This window comes from Conger conger, chromosome 3 (assembly GCF_963514075.1).
Source record: "Conger conger chromosome 3, fConCon1.1, whole genome shotgun sequence".
Lineage (NCBI taxonomy): Eukaryota > Metazoa > Chordata > Actinopteri > Anguilliformes > Congridae > Conger > Conger conger.
The window spans coordinates 9,060,781-9,078,524 of record NC_083762.1 but is presented as its reverse complement, the minus strand read 5'-3'; the positions used below and the strand labels follow the sequence as shown (position 1 = coordinate 9,078,524).

At 47.5% G+C, this 17,744-nt stretch overlaps 1 protein-coding gene across 1 annotated transcript in view; it reads right to left on the bottom strand.

Annotated features, from left to right (window-relative positions):
* drp2 (dystrophin related protein 2) overlaps positions 1-17,744 on the bottom strand; it is a 96,632-nt gene that overhangs the window by 24,771 nt on the left and 54,117 nt on the right. Inside the window, exon 2 of the mRNA XM_061233496.1 lies at positions 8,956-9,104. Within this exon, the coding sequence (XP_061089480.1) occupies positions 8,956-9,002 (47 nt within the window). The 5' untranslated portion in view covers positions 9,003-9,104. The remainder of the gene's footprint in view (positions 1-8,955; positions 9,105-17,744) is intronic.

The following is a 17,744-nucleotide window of genomic DNA, read 5'->3' as shown; positions in this document are numbered from 1 at the left end:
GGCTAATAACAAACTGTTGGTCAAGGGGGTTTTTTTCCCACCATGACTCTAACTAGGGATTTAATGATTTTATTTCACAAAAACAGCTTGGCAAGTTTGGCAATCACCCAAAAATGAAAAATGAACTAGATGAACACAGAAAAAAAAAGTAAAGTAAAAATGCTTTTTGAAATACAGTTGTTGAAATATGTTAATTAGGTGCCTTTGTGGAAATGAAAGTTGGAAAGGCTCATTACTAATCAGAGAGGCCAGCCTGAACAGCATTAACAGCCGCAGGATGTAGAAGAGAAAATGCAGAAATATGAGAAGTGCATGAGAAAAGGATGACGGTCAGCAGGAGCAGTCATCTTCAGCTTCCACCTGCATCAGTTTGTACATTTCTTCAGTTTCTTAGTCAAGCCAGGTTACAGAGTGAGTGATGTGCACTCACAGAAAACCCATTTAAATCTGGAAGCACTTGTGTTTGTCATGCAGTATTTATAGCAATGGCCCAGGTGCACTTGAATGTTTCCAACAAGAAAATCAATCTGATGCAATACACATTGAAATGCACGGCGACTCACATTTCCACATTTTTATAAAGGTTTGGGTAAATGTTTTAAATGAGTTGCGACAGCCATATTAATGGCTGCTGAGAGTAAAACAATCCCAAGCAGATACCAAGCGCTGATTTAGCCACCTGCCAGTCCCGGGTGGGCCTGTGTGTGACCTCTATCGAAATCACAGCTGGAAATGTAGAGCTGGAGAGTGAAAATGTACGGGTGTTTCAATTACGCTGGGCACCACGGCTAACCCTCAAAATAGCAGAACTCCATCCGAATATTATGTTTGGTTGGTGCGGTACGTGGACTGGAGTGCATATAAGGTGCATTAACGGGAAGCTGAGTAACAGACTGCCATGCATTCACAGCGGCAACTGGGGGAGAGAGAGAGAGAGGGGGAGAGTGAGGGAAAGAGAGAGGGAAAGAGAGAGCAAGACAGAGAGGGAGAGGGAGAGCGAGAGAGAGAGAGAGAGAGAGAGAGAGAGCACCTCACCACAAGCCTGCCCGCCATATAAACAAACCCAATAAAGTCTGCGGCACGTCGACCGTTTATTAGAATTCCCTCCATTTCCGAGCACATGAACCATAGGATTTCACGTCACGTAGCGTGGGCCTGCAAGTTCTGCATACCTGATAAAAGAACACAGTTAATTAAAAACAGGACCCCGCCAGAATCAAGGCTCACTCTGCTGGCCGTGTATTTTTTCCGCCGTGCTCTTATCACACAACCTGTACGCTCTCTATTTATTCTTTTTTAACACAGGTCATTTCTGCGTGTCAGGGATCACGACCAGCGGTGCATTCTCACCAAACCCAGAAGCTATAATGACAGGCCGGTATCAGAGGGATGCAGCCTGTTGAATATAAAAAAGGCGGCGGTTGTTAGGCGATGTGAGGAGATAAGGCCCCGTGCTCAGACAGGCAGGGTCCTCTCCCTCTCCCTCCCCCCACAGCGTGTGAGATGAAATCAGAAAGCCTGTCTCGGCGAAGCCAGGAGGGATGAGACCTGTGGTGTGTGGAGACACACGCTATGCCTCTCTGGGGGGCGGGCGGGGGGGGTTCGACACCCGCCCCTCCCCCCCCCCAGTCTGAGGTGCAGTCACTGAATCTGACGGGGGTGCTCCGCTCCGCTCCACACGCGTGTTTCCCCCGCTCCGCGGCGTGTTCCCGGCGTCCGCGCGCCCTCCTGACGCAGCCGCCCGCCGGCACGTAATGATACGGGCCACTTCGCCCCTCAGACAGCGCCGCGAGGGTCGCAGCGGCTCAGGGTCACGACCCGCCACAGCCGTCCGTCACCCCCCGTCTGCGAAGCCCCCCAAACTTCACCCCGCGCCAGGGCGGACGTCCTGATATCAGCAGAAAGCAGAGGCTCCTGCATTACCCGAGCAGTAGCTCTTCATCATGAAGCGTTTTTTTTGCGCGCTCCGACATCACGTGCCGTTTTCACAGGGTGACTGCAAATGGAAAACGCGAGTTCAAAGGAAAACCGGGGCGCAGCCGATGATAAAGAAACCTAATCTAATCTAATCTAGTCTCACCTTTTCCGCACCCCATTAGTCTCGCGGCGCAGTGCTGTCCCTGTACTCAGCCACAGCCAAAAAAAAAGAAAAACAGGCGGATAGCTACAATGCAAACAATGAGGTCTGTCGGCTAAGAACAGACCTCTGAAAGTTATTTTAATATAGCGAGCAGGCCGAGATTAATTAAAGATTTTTATGAGTGCATTACGTCGCTGCTGGAGAAAGAGGGGCTGCACATGGGGGAACATGTGATCGAATCTCTGGGGGGGGGAGGGGGGGGGCGTGTTAGTGCGCACGCACGTTCAGGAATCGCTGTAGCAGCTGTAGTCGGCCTGTAGCGTAGTGGTTAAGGTAAATGACTGGGACACGCAAGGTCAGTGGTTCTAATCCCGGTGTAGCCACAATAAGACCCTCACAGCCGCTGGGCCCTTGAGCAAGGCCCTTAACCCTGCATTGCACCAGGGGATGACTGTCTCCTGCTTAGTCTAATCAACTGTACGTCGCTCTGGATAAGAGCGTCAGCCAAATGCCAATAATGTAATGTAATGTAGTCAGACTGTGTTAAGACTGGTCTCCATGGCATCAACAAAGTAAAAAGCTAATTCAATAAATAAATTAAATGGATTTACAAAAATCATACGACCAGCTGTGCACCAGGTGTCTGAAACAGACCAGCCACAGGGGCAGCCCTTGCAGAGACCAATTACAAGCCAGCAGGCTTCATGACCTGGGAAGCGATAATGGATCAGTTTCACAGACACAGTTTCACAGCTTAGTCCTGGACTAATTTCAGCTTTGTATAGAGAATTGAATTTAGTCTACCACTAGGCTTCCTCAGTGCCTGCAAAACTGGCCCTGTAAGTATTATCCATGAGGAAGATGTCTTGCCTCAACTCGAAAGAAAACCAGGCAATCAGGACCGATATGTTGCGACGAATGCTGGAGACAGCTCAAGACAAAAACAGCTCACTTGTACTGGGATTTTTATTTTTATTTTATTGTCACGTTAATGGAAACATGATTCTAAATGAAATTCCATCTCTGTCTTCCAGCGCCACGGGAATCGGCAGATGCTGTTTCACGATCCAGCAATTAATTAACGCTGGAGAAATAAGACGAGCACACTGCTAATTTTCTGTGATTTTTTTTTTTCCCCGAAGCATGCCTCCCAGCTCTCGGAGGCAATCTATTTGGGTCTGCTGAGTTTATTCCGTGCTGCGCATCATGGTCACATCATGGCAGCAGAGCGGAGCAGCGCGGGAGACAGAGACGCGCGTGAGAGACGTGTTAAACACGCTGCTCCTGCCACTGGAGAGAAGACCGACAGAGACGGCGGGCAGAGAGAGGGAGAACGGCCAATCTGAGTATCTGGAAAGAGAGGGGCCCTGTGCAGGCAATTAGGGTGAGGGGGCCTTGCGCAGGTATTAGGAGAGGGGTCCTGTGTAGGTGATTGGGGAGAGGGGCACCAGTATGGGGGGGTCTAGCAGCACACATAATGATGCACACACACGCATACACAGGAACATGCACCGGGTAATGAAAAGGGAATAATGCAGGTGATAACTTCAGTTGCTGCTTTGATAGACAAAGCCTCAACAGGTAAATACCTCTGACAGGTATACACCAGGGCTATGTCCCTGCAAGTGTGCTGGACACAGAAGCCATCTCCGACCTGATGGCAATGGCTCAGCCAATCACAGTGTATTGAACAGTGACAGTTCAATACGCTGTGAATTTATTGTGAAAATGGAAAATAGGCTACCTATTTCACCAGAAGAGACGGGTGGCTTCTCGTGTTCTGTTCCCTGCAATGTGTTTAAGGCAGAATCACACCGGGGAGATTAAAGGACACAGACAAGCTGGCTATAAGCTGCAGTCTTGCCCCCTTTGTGTGGAGGTTCACTGTTACAGACAGCTTTGCAGACAGTGATGCAGTACTGCAGCACCGGCGAGGTCAAAACATTTTTCTCGCCAACCGCGAACGACGCCACGAGAGGGATCACGGTCCCCTAAGGCACGGGCTCCATGTAAAACGATCTCCCTCCGGGCGAGGACCACTACCTCATTACACCGCCGGTATAATGATAATACAAGTATTAACATCAGGCTTTTAGTACATACTGTAGTATTAAACCCGATACCGGCGGTGTGGTGGTACTGTGGATAGCACCTCATGGGGCCTTTCTGCGTTGAGCTTGCAAGAGGGCAGCCTCTAGCCTAGGGGCCAAGGTACATGCTTGTGACCCAGAAGGTTGGCTGGTTCAAGCCCAGGTGTAGCCATGGCAAGATCCAGACCACTGTTGGGCCCTTGACCCCACAGTGCTCGAGGGGGGATTGCTTAGTCTAATCAACTGCAAGTCACTTTGGACAGAACAGACAGCAACGTAGTGGCTATATTACACTCCAGTACAGGGGTGCCAAACTCCAGTCCTGGAGGGCCACAGTGTCTGCTGGTTTCAGGTGAATTTCAGCACGAGTGATGAATCTAAGTCTTTCATTGGGTAAAGAGTCCACACACCTTGTCCTCAAGGCCTTATTTGACTGCTGATTGAAAGGAAACCACAAATACCAGCAGACACTGCGGCCCGCCAGGACTGGAGTTTGACACCCCTGCTCTAGTACATGGAAGCATGGATAAATTGTGAAGCTGAGGATACACAGAAGTCATTAAGGCCTTTCGGTGAAGGGCTGAACACACACCTCTTCACACAGTCCCCCGCCTCCAGGATCATAACCAACCCGGCTCCACCGCAGCCTTGGAACTCAAATTATATTATCATAGCCATGATTATAGCCCTATTTCTGCCACCAATTTCTATGTAACAATATTGTGAATGGAAAGCCTATTTCCACTCTTTAGAAAAGAAGCAAGGGCACATTTGGGAAGCCACTCAAAAATGTAATTAAGAAGTATGTTAGGGGAAAAAAAACAAAAACACTGTTTGATTGCTGTCTGTACTGGATATGTAGTGAGACCGGAGGGTAGCACTTCCAACACAAAGCATGAAAAAGAAATGAAATATTCTGGCAGCAGGCAGAACCAGGTCAATATTTGCATAATTTGAGCAGTGCTAAAATGCATTGTATCTCTACAGTCTCCATGAAAATGATAACAAAGATGATGATGACCTCTTCCACACAAGTTCCACACTGACCATCCAAGAGCTGAAGCTGAACCTGTTTTTAAACCTGGACATCCTTCTTTGTCTCCCAGAAAAGACTAATCCAGGACCCAGTGATCTCTCTTGAAAAAGTAGCCAGTTCCTACACACTGGCTACTTCAGGACTGACCAGCCCTAGTCACAGAGGACTACTGGGCATTCTGGATTTATTTGATAAATAACAGAGGTAAATTTTGGTCTGAAATGATTGACGACACTTATGTTCTCATGGACCAAATGCTGACCACCCATTGGCTTCCTTTAGTGGTCAGCATTTGGTGCCCGACAGCACCCAGAATTGATCCCATACGCCTACAAATCACAAATTCCCATTCTCATTCCCACAGTTCCAGAGCATGGTGCCCACACCTTCTGAAATACCTCCACTTCAAACTCCGCCGAAACCATTCACCAGGACCCAGACCCTGAGAAAGTAGAATGTACCTCTCAATTCAGCCTTCTTCTGCATAAAACTGATAGGCTGGATTTAAGTGGTGTTGTAGTGAACTCATGCAATTATGCTCCTGGTACTGTGGCCTGTGCAATTTGCACTTAAACGATATTTAATACTCTGCACAGCATCCATGGCGGTTTGTGAGCTTGAAAGAGAAGGGACGCAATTTTTACCATTTAAACTGATCGCCGCTTCTCAGACGGTTTTAATCTGTTTTGCTTGATCAGCACACCAATTATCTTAATTATCCATACTTATTAGCATATAATTCCTTTCCTCTCAGCCGCACCTTGTGTGGCGGCCTTGTTTTCCTCCACGTCACTTTACCAGCTTAAAATGGAAGACGCGGGTTCAATTTAGCAAAACAAATGCAAATGTAATCTTGCCATGATAATACTTCCAGCATAAAATGTAAATGTAAACTGCAAAGGAATTTTACAACAAAGACAAGCAGAGTAAGACCTGCACTAGAATGTCTGCGTATTTTCAGCTTTAGAGCATCGGAAAGGGTGTGGTCTATTATGGCATCCTGGTATGTGCCAAAAGAAGGAAGCTAGAACAGGACACAGTTCAGGGAAATGCTATTCACTCCTGAATTATTAAGGAAAGAAGAAAAGCAAAAATAATCTCAAAAGAAATATTCAGTTTAGAGGCAATATTTCTTTCACCACTTTTACATTCTCTCACAAGCCACCTCTGCTGTATCTGCAGCATAAAATACATAAGTATCACAAAATACTTCTCCCCGCCTTTTATTTGCGATAAATCACCATGTTTCACCGCCCTCTAAGTACAGTAGATGCAGTCTTGCTGAATGTGCACTCTGCGAGTCTTAAAGTAGGACAGAGAATGGCCAGAGGGTTGCTGTGTCACGACAGAGAGAATCTCCGACAGGCTCTTCCCATTCTGCTGCTGTCTGGGGCTCAACCGCACTCCCTCCGACAGCCACAACCCGGGAGGGCAGGGTTTCCACGCTGTCTGTCCTTCTCCAGTAGGGGGGCGGTGTGGGGGCTGTCCCCAGTCCTGTCGTAGCGGGAGATGGAAGACAAACCTCGCAGAAGCTCGACGCTCCAATAGCGTGAGACACACTGTTGGCTCGTCCAATCACTGGCCCGTGATCCCCCGAAGACCTTCGGCAGGAGAAATTACCCATCTTTCCCATCCCATCAAAAGCGGTTCTGTCTGCCTTGTCTCCTATTCTCCTCTCATCAAATGGCAGCCCCTGCTCTGATGTCTGGTCAGTGAGTCCCAATCTGCTCTGCCTCCGGCACGGCTACCTTAACAGATCCAAACTTCGGCAGTCTTCACAGGCTCTGACGGCTCAAGCAGGCAATTAAGGGGGAACAAGCTTGTAGCTAAAATGGAAGGTGTCCAGGACAGTGCACGTGTGGCTGCCTCCCAATTAAATCATTAAATACTGAGGAAGGAGATTACATGCCCATCGTTTGTTTTGTTGATCCTGTAACTTACATGTTTATGATGCGTTGATTCATTCATAGCAGGGGATGTTCCCTAGTCGACCATATTTAGGCATGCTAAAATTAGCATCCATAGTAAATCTGGCACGTTAGATTGTGTTTCTTCTGATCAGGGGTCTTTGACAAACCCTTGTCCTGAGGAAACCCGCATGGTCTGTTGGCTTGTTTTCACCTTAATGTCAGCGACCAAATCACACCCAAGTACCCTGGTGGGGTGAGGTTGACCGTAAAATCAACCACTTTATCTGATAGATTGGAAGCGCTGAGCAACGATTACACGCTGCAAACTCCGGCACCACAGAGCCTTCAGGTGTTCTGGCTTGTTGACCATGGCCAATACTGTTCAACAGGAAGTAAGGTAGAATTTCACGGTGTCAGATTAGATTCTGTACAGCGGTATAGCAACCATGACATGCTTTATTGAACTTCACTGACTCTTTTACTTACACTCACTGTATTATTGTTGTTATTTGATAGTAATGGTATTAAAACACAATTGATAGCAATAGCATTATCCAAAAATGTCTTCTTATACGATTAAAACACCACACAGATACTGTTTTTGTCATTTAAAAAATGGATCCCTCAAACACCACAGTGCTGGTGGTGATGATGATGATGATGATGTTGATGATAATGATGATAACAGCACTTAGGTAGCACATATTGCCTTTGTTCATACTCCCAAAGATATCTGTCTAAAAAATATTTTTACATTCTGTGGCATTCAGGTCACAAATGAATCCCAAGCAGAAACATGGCCACAATCATTTTTTGGCAGCTATACAAAAATCGCAAGAACATAAAATTCAGGGTTACTCAGGGTTTACAGTAAAACACAGTGTTACTATTTGGCCAGGCTTACTTGTCAGCCTAATAATCCTACAGTACTGAGAACATGATCAGGGGAATAATCTGGGGAAACAAATACAAGAAGCACTGAAGTTGGAGTTGAAAGAGAAGAGTCGCAATTTGGAGAACTTTTCGGGGGACAGAATCACAGACTGTAGCTCCCCTTTTCCCCAAACTCCATAGAGGCAGAGTGTGCGGGACTGAGCTGGACATCGGCGCCCACAGCAGGGCGCGTTACCTGATGTTGTGGGACTAGAGCAGGGAGCGTTACCTGATGTTGTGGGACTAGCAGGGTGTGTTACCTGATGTTGTGGGACTTGCGCAGGGCGTGTTACCTGATGTTGTGGGACTAGCAGGGCGCGTTACCTGATGTTGTGGGACTTGAGCAGGGAGCGTTACCTGATGTTGTGGGACTAGCAGGGTGTGTTACCTGATGTTGTGGGACTTGCGCAGGGCGTGTTACCTGATGTTGTGGGACTAGCGCAGGGCACGTTACCTGATGTTGTGGGACTTGAGCAGGGTGCGTTACCTGATGTTGTGGGACTTGCAGGGTGCATTACCTGATGTTGTGGGACTTGCAGGGTGCATTACCTGATGTTGTGGGACTTGCAGGGTGCATTACCTGATGTTGTGGGACTTGCAGGGCGTGTTACCTGATGTTGTGGGACTTGAGCAGGGCATGTTACCTGATGTTGTGGGACTTGAGCAGGGCGTGTTACCTGATGTTGTGGGACTTGAGCAGGGCGTGTTACCTGATGTTGTGGGACCTGAGCAGGGCGTGTTACCTGATGTTGTGGGACTTGCAGGGCGTGTTACCTGATGTTGTCGGACTAGCGCAGGGCGCATTACCTGATGTTGTGGGACTAGCGCAGGGTGCGTTACCTGATGTTGTGGGACTAGCGCAGGGCGTGTTACTTGATGTTGTGGGACTTGCACAGGGCGCGTTACCTGATGTTGTGGGACTTGCGCTTGATCTCGTTCCAGCACAGATTCATGTCGCCGTCCGCGTGCCGTAAGCTCCGCCTCCTGCCCCTCAGGCTCCTCCCACTGCCGCCTGGGTGCACAGTGACATCACAGCCACAAGGGCAGCCCCCGAGCTGCAGGAAACACGCGCAGTCAGCACATAGCACACATATGCGCAGAAATGGACCCGCGTACACACACACATACGCGCAAACACACAAGTACACAGACACATACGCACAAATACACATGCACACATACGTACATATATATGCACAAATACACATGTACATGTACACACTCAAATATGCGCAAACACACAAGTACACAGACACATACGCACAAATACACATAACACACATGTACACATACGTACATATATATGCACAAATACACATGCACATGTACACACACAAATACGCGCAAACACACAGGTACACAAACACATACGCACAAATACACATGCACACATGTACACAAACGTACATATATATGCACAAATACACATGCACACATGTACACACACAAACACACCCACACATGTATACATATGCACATACATATGCACAAATACAGACGCACACGTACACACACACATACACATGCACACACGTGTATACATACATACATATAAATACACATGCACGCATACACACAGACACACACATATACACATGCACACACATGTATACATACACATGTATACATACACAAGCACACACACACATACATACACACTGCTTGCCTTTTTTAGACCAAAAAATGAACATAAGAAGCAGACACTGAAAAGGCTCAGATTCAGCTCACACAAATGTGCCGACACAAGCCTGGGCCAGTGCCTTTTACTGGGTCACGGCGCCTTTTGATCTTGTGATTAAGGTGTTGCTTCATCTTTACTTCTTCGTTCCTTTCTACCAGTGCGTCACCTGGTTACCATGGCAACCACTCATCGCCGTGACGCACAGACCCCACACCACAACTGACCGCGCTGCGGACCAAAGGCCATAACCAGACACACCAGAGAGAGAGTCACACCAAGGTAAGATAACAAGAAGAAACCCTATCGCAGCACAACTCTGGCTGTCCAGTCAAAATCCAAACTCTTTTTCTTACCAGACCCCCCCCCCCCCCTCCCCCCCCTCCTTGGCTCTTGCTCCTTTTCTGCACCTTCCAAAGTCTCTCTGATTAATCTCCGTTCGCACTTGACCAGACTTCAGGGAGCAAGTCAGAAACTGTAGCCAAATACCTAGAAAATGACTAAGGGGGAACCATGCTATTAAGCTGTGAACTGAACCCTGTTAAAATGACAGCGACATTTGTATACCTCCTTAAAACACATCATCTGAGAGCCTCTAGGACCTCAGTGATTACTGTGAACTGATACTCATAAGCACAGAGCTCCTCAGCTAGACTGCTAAGCAGAGTAAAAAAAGAGATTAAGCTGAATTAAACAACCCAAATGGAAAAGAGCCCCCAGCTCCGATTCTGAGAAAGGCTGGACTCCAGCTAGGCAGGAAGGGAGCCATGAATCAGCCCAGACAGGGAGTCCAAGATCACTGAGCTCTTTCCTGACCAGGAATCACACACACTCCCTGTATAATACACACCCAAAAGCAAACATCATACACACTCCATGTATAATACACACCCAAAAGCAAACATCACACACACTCCCTGTGTAATACCCCACACCTCAAACCAAGCATCACACACATTCCCTGTATAATACTCAAAAGCAAACATCACACACACTCCCTGTATAATACACACCCAAAAGCAAACATCATACACACTCCATGTATAATTCACACCCAAAAGCAAACATCACACACACTCCCTGTATAATACACACCCAAATCAAAGCATCACACACTCCCTGTACAATATACACCCAAATCAAAGCATCATACACACTCCCTATATAGTTTGTCACAGACACCAACAATCTAACATCATGTACAATCCATGAATAACACCCCACATACCCGAAACCAAGCATCATAAACACTCCCTGTATAATATGCCACACACACCGCAAGCAGTGCACCACACCCCTAACACAAATGAACACACACACAAACACACACCCTCTCCAATAAGTCACACACCTTCACCTCACTGTATAGTACAGACTGCACTTCCACATCTACAGTACTGTGCAAAAGTCTTAGGCATCTGCATAACATTCTGTAATTCTGGTATTTACATCCAAATCAGGTGAACAGTGTAGGAATTACAACAGTTTCTATATGTGCCTCCCACTTTTTAAGGGACCAAAAGTAAGACAAACTAACAATCATAAATCAAACTTTCACTTTTTAATACTTGGTTGCAAATCCTTTGCAGTCAATTACAGCCTGAAGTCTGGAACGCATAGACATCACCAGACGCTGGGTTTCATCCCTGGTGATGCTCTGCCAGGCCTCTACTGCAACTGTCTTCAGTTCCTGCTTGTTCTGGGGGCATTTTCCCTTCAGTTTTGTCTTCAGCAAGTGAAATGCATGTTCAATTGGATTCAGGTCAGGTGATTGACTTGGCCATTGCATAACATTCCGCTTCTTTGCCTTAAAAAACTCTTTGGTTGCTTTCGCAGTATGCTTCGGGTCATTGTCCATCTGCACTGTGAAGCGCCGTCCAATGAGTTCTGAAGCATTTGGCTGAATATGAGCAGATAATATTGCCCAAAACACTTCAGAATTCATCCTGCTGCTTTTGTCAGCAGTCACATCATCAATAAATACAAGGGAACCAGTTCCATTGGCAGCCATACATGCCCACGCCATGACACTACCACGACCATGCTTCACTGATGAGGTGGTATGTTTTGGATCATGAGCAGTTCCTTTCCTCTTCTCTTCCCATCATTCTCGTACAAGTTGATCTTTGTCTCATCTGTCCATAGGACATTGTTCCAGAACTGTAAAGACTTTTTTAGATGTTGTTTGGCAAACTCTAATCTGGTCTTCCTGTTTTTGAGGCTCACCAATGGTTTACATCTTGTGGTGAACCCTCTGTATTCACTCTGGTGAAGTCTTCTCTTGATTGTTGACTTTGACACACATACACCTACCTCCTGGAGAGTGTTCTTGATCTGGCCAACTGTTGTGAAGGGGTTTTTCTTCACCAGGGAAAGAATTCTTCTGTCATCCACCACAGTTGTTTTCCGTGGTCTTCCGGGTCTTTTGGTGTTGCTGAGCTCACCAGTGCGTTCTTTCTTTTTAAGAATGTTCCAAACAGTTGATTTGGCCACACCTAATGTTTTTGCTATCTCTCTGATGGGTTTGTTTGGATTTTTCAGCCTAATGATGGCATGCTTCACTGATACTGACAGCTCTTTGGATCTCATATTGAGAGTTGACAGCAACAGATTCCAAATGCAAATAGCACACTTGAAATGAACTCTAGACCTTTTATCTGCTCCTTGTCAATGAGATAATGAGGGAATAACACACACCTGGCCATGGAACAGCTGAGCAGCCACTTGTCCCATTACTTTTGGTCTCTTAAAAAGTGGGAGGCACAGATAGAAACTGTTGTAATTCCTACACCATTCACCTGATTTGGATGTAAATACCCTCAAATTAAAGCTGAAAGTGCAGTTAAAGCATATCTCGTTTGTTTCATTTCAAATCCATTGTGGTGGTGTATAGAACCAAAAAGAGGAGAATTGTGTCGATGTCCCAATATTTATGGACCTGACTGTATAATAAAGTCAAGGGTGCCTAAGACTTCTGCACAGTGCTGTAACTGTAAGCCCTAACTGCACTGAATAACGGGAAAATGTGACGGGTCTTTAGATCTTCATGGGAACAGTTCTAAATAATTGGCATGTAAATTCAAGCATTGTTGTTTCCCTGGTACATATTAATTTAAATACTTAATAGCCTGATATGACAGTGGTAAAGAGAAACAGACATAGTGATGTTCACCGCACTAGGCTCAGTCGTGGTATTGCACAACAGATCTCCTCCCCACTGCCTGCTGTGAAGCCAGGCAGAGCTGAGAATCCTGGGGAGACAAATGTGCCCCTGTTTCCTGAGAAGCCTTGATCGCCGTGTTGCTCATCAAACTGTCTCAATGGAGGGAGCGAGGGAGGGAGGAACTACCTTGTACATATGTGCTACCCAAACGTTCTGCACTCTGCACCCTACATCAGACATGCGCAAATACTGCACATAACTGTTTCGGATTCAAATTGTTTTCTGCGCTCGACTGATCTTGCCTGGTGCAACAGAGCTAACTGAAAGGACCAGAAGGCGGGGTTTTAACTTTTTGAGAGTCTTTCATAGGTTCCACCAGGCAATAGGCTACACCAGACAAGCTCAAGCATCGAAAAGTATTTTAACTCAAAACAATTACATACTTGAGGTCTGCCCTACATACATTCTAGAGCGTTATCCAGCACTGCATCAAGCCTGAACGTGTACACTTGATGGACGTCTGCATTGACAACTCTGTGTAAACAAACAAACTTCCTGATATAGGTGTGGAATTTACTTTCCCATCCATGCCGCCTATTTTAAAATCCAACGAATCGTCAACTTTTGTCTTTTTCTCGCTTAGCCGGAAACGAGTCCTCACTCATAGGACACTTAATCCGTTCAGATGGGTCCCGGTCGAGGAGAGCACTCAGCAGTCCGAGGCAGCGGCAGAGCAGCGAGTGGAGCGCAGGCTGGCAGACGGCCCTGTTGGCACGGCTCGACTGCTCGGTGCGTTTCGCTCGTTTCCGCGGGCGACGAGCGCATTATGACAGCTAGCCTCACTCCCGCGGCCCCTCTGCTCGACGAGACTCGATCCCGGCGCGCGGACGGGGTTCAAGAGCTCAACTGCCGGAGAGGAACGGGGGGGCCCTCGCCGCACCGCGGCTGTCAAATCCGTTAGCGCCCGAGCGCTAGCCGCTATCGCACCGCCTGGCACGGCACCAGCGCGAGGCAGGGTCGAGCCGCGCCGGCGGGAATCTTCCTCCCAGAAAAAACAAAAAAACCAGTTGACACATATTAGCGCTTTTAAACAAAAGAGAGGAGCGTACGGGCGACGAGAGGCGGCAGGATTACGAGCCGCGAGGCAGAGAAGGCGACGGCCGTGGTTGAATTCATCACGACGTTACGCCCTCCGCCGCCTCCAGCCTTATTTTCAGCTGCAGACGAGACGACAGGCCACTGCACGCGCGTGTGGCGGCCACCGTCCGTGTCTTGTTTTTTGCTTACTTTACAAGAGAGCGCAATTAACATAAACAGCCATTATCCCCTCCGTTAAGGCTGCCACACGGGCCGGGGGAAGTTATCAGGAATCACTCGGGCCCCGTATTCAAAGAATGCCTCAGAGTAAGAGGGGCGGCCTGTAGCGTAGTGGTTAAGGTAAATGACTGGGACACACAAGGTCGGTGGTTCTAATCCCGGTGTAGCCACAATAAAATCCGCACAACCATTGGGCCCTTGAGCAAGGCCCTTAACCCTGCATTGCTCCAGGGGAGGATTGTCTCCTGCTTATTCTAATCAACTATATGTCGCACTGGATAAGAGCGTCTGCCAAATGCCAATAATGAATAATGAATAAGAGTGTCTGATGTCCAATTATCCAGTTCAGAACCTCTTCCTCTTTGAGACAAAAGGCCAAACTGCCCTTAGATCAGCTCACACACCTAGGCCTGTATTTAGACAGCATCTCAGGTTAGGACTGCTGACCTAGGATCAGATCTTTATTTCACAAAGCAGGATTACTGACTTATCTGGATAACGGCACTGAGTAAAACCCAGAACCCTCCCAAAGTTGGAACATGGACTTAAGTAAAAAAAGGTTATCCAAAAAAAGGTTATTCCTGAAATATCCAGGTTTCCCCTGTCCAGATCCTACCCTTATCCACCATGAGCTCAACAGTGAAACTAATCAGCACTCTGAGATCTACTCTGAGATGCTTAACTTAATGAACAAGGGCTCAACAAGGTAACAAGTGTCTCTGTGCCAAGCATAACCATGGAGCCGGCAGAGCAGAGGAGGGCCGTAAGGGTTGTATCCGTTTCTGGTTTTTATATCAACTTCGGCCTTGATTACTTAATTAGCCTCAACAATTACACCATCTGACATTTTAGCTACATTTCTTGATTAGCGCAAGACTGACAGCCAAAGACTGTTCTTGTGTCCCAATTATGAAGCGTTTCACTGTGATCAAATCTGCGAGTGAACCACTGTTGGTGTATAGTCACTTAGCTCATTTAGCCAGGGTAATTAGTGAAAACAGAAACCTGCCTACACACCAGCCCGTCAGGACCAGCATTGCCCACCCCTGCAGGTAGAGCCAAATTACTCACCAGGCTGATTAAATGTGAGGTGTCCAATAATAATGCACCACCTAAACCCATTCACCGCAACCTGGGATGCTGCAGAGCCATCTATCTCCTTTGACTTCCAGAAGGATCTTCGGGTTGGATTTTCCCCCCATTAAGGTGCCACTCATTGTGTTCTCCCTCCATGAAAGCTGACAAAGGGCTATTGAGATGAGATATGGGGGGGTGGGGGGAATAATACATCGTGCCCTGCCAACTATAGCTGTCAAATGTATAGAATTTTTCATACAGAATCCCTGTTATAATTCCTGAGGATGTGAGGAATCAAGGATTTGAGGTTTGTCATGCTCCAATATCGCATATGGATGTCTCTCTTGTACATTACTTTACATTACATGTCATTTGGCTGACGCTCTTATCCAAAGCGACTTACAGTTGATTAGACTAAGCGGGAGACAATCCGCCCCTGGAGCAATGGGTTAAGGGCCTTGCTCAAGGGCCCAACGGCTGTGCGGATCTTATTGCGGCTATACCGGGGATCGAACCAACGACCTTGTGTGTCACCTTAACCACAGGCCACTCGCATATTGCAGCTCATCATCTGATATACGTAAGTATAATCCCAAATCCTGCCCACTGCTCACTTGCTGTACAACCTAACCGACACCCCTCTCCACATTTCACCCATCCCTCTCACCCCTGTCCCGCACAAACTCCAGCCCGTGAGCGTCCTCTACTCGACCGGTCTCAGAAGACTGCAGGGTCCGACGGTTTTAGTTTTCCTCATAACATCAGGGCCAAAGAGCCCTGGAGGGCCAAGTTAACGATGCAGTTGTCTGCTGGAATTGATCACCCTGCGGATCCCCTGGGCCAGGGTTAATACCCCGATAACCACAACCTTTCCAGACCGTACCGCACACACCCAACACCCCCACATCCCCCACCTTGACTGCTCCAGCTCTGTCTGGCTCACACACACATTTCCACAGGAGGCTTACACTGGGAGGACAGGCATTGAAGGCATTGCAGGCTCATCCCCACAGACATCTCCTTTACGGCAGCCCTGGCCCAGAGGCAAGCCGTCAGCCGCACAGCTCTGGTGTGAGACCAGCCTGGTCTCCTGTCACAACCTGCTCCATTAGTACTACACCCACCTGCAACCTGCTCCCTCAGAACCACACACACACACCTGCAACCTGTTCCCTCAGAACCACACACACACCTGCAACCTGCTCCCTCAGAACCACACACACACCTGCAACCTGTTCCCTCAGAACCACACACACACCTGCAACCTGCTTCCTCAGAACCACACACACACCTGTAACCTGCTCCCTCAGAACCACACACACACCTGCAACCTGCTCCATCAGAACCACACACACACCTGCAACCTGCTCCATCAGAACCACACACACACCTGCAACCTGCTCCCTCAGAACCACACACACACCTGCAACCTGCTCCCTCAGAACCACACACACACCTGCAACCTGCTCCCTCAGAACCATACACACACCTGTAACTTACTCCCTCAGAACCACACACACACCTGCAACCTGCTCCCTCAGAACCACACACACACCTGCAACCTGCTCCATCAGATCCACACACACACCTGCAACCTGCTCCCTCAGAACCACACACACCTGCAACCTGCTCCCTCAGAACCACACACACACATAGCAAGGAAAATACAAATTAGGAGAAAAATAAGCGATTGGAAAGAGCCCCAAGTCTTCCCTTCAGTTTACGGTAGCCAGTGGCAGCCATCTTGTTTCCTACTCTCCCAAAGAACCTTCCTGGTCTACAAAAAAGACAAACGTCAAGACAGGCATGGCCGACCCTGTGTAACCTCTGGTGAAAAGCAAGAAAGATGGGTGCTGTGAATTCGCAACATTTGTGTGCATATTAGACAAGCCTTAGATGTTCCAGATGTCTGGATTTGATTCGGGGCTATACCAGGACAAGGTGCGACCGGGAGTCTCATGGAAGGGGGTGGGGGGGGGGGGGTCCAACTGATTGGCTGTTTGTGACCTGCCTGCACCAGAAGCCCCCACTGAGCACAGTAATTTGGCACAAGGCAAGAGGAGCAGCTCAGCGGGGGGGCAATGCAGGGGCCCCACAGCTGAGATAATGCACTGGTATGATGTCCTGCAGTGATGGGATGGATGCACTTACAGTACTGACTGGGTATTCACATGGAAGGATAGAAGAAAATAAGAAAGAATGAAAGAAAGAAAGAACGAAAGAGTGCAACTTCATAAAAAAAATTTTTTTAAACCCAGATAATCAGCTATTGACAAACTAGTGCTTGATGTTTGTTCTATATGTTTAGCCCTCTGGGAAATACATTTGTTTTTGTTTGGCAAAAAAAACTAACTTGGGATTTGGGGTTTGTGAAATGATGCAAAAAGGAAATCAATTATATTTTATTGTGATTAATGGTTGTGGTTATTGCAATCAATGAGCTAGTGTTAGTTAATGACT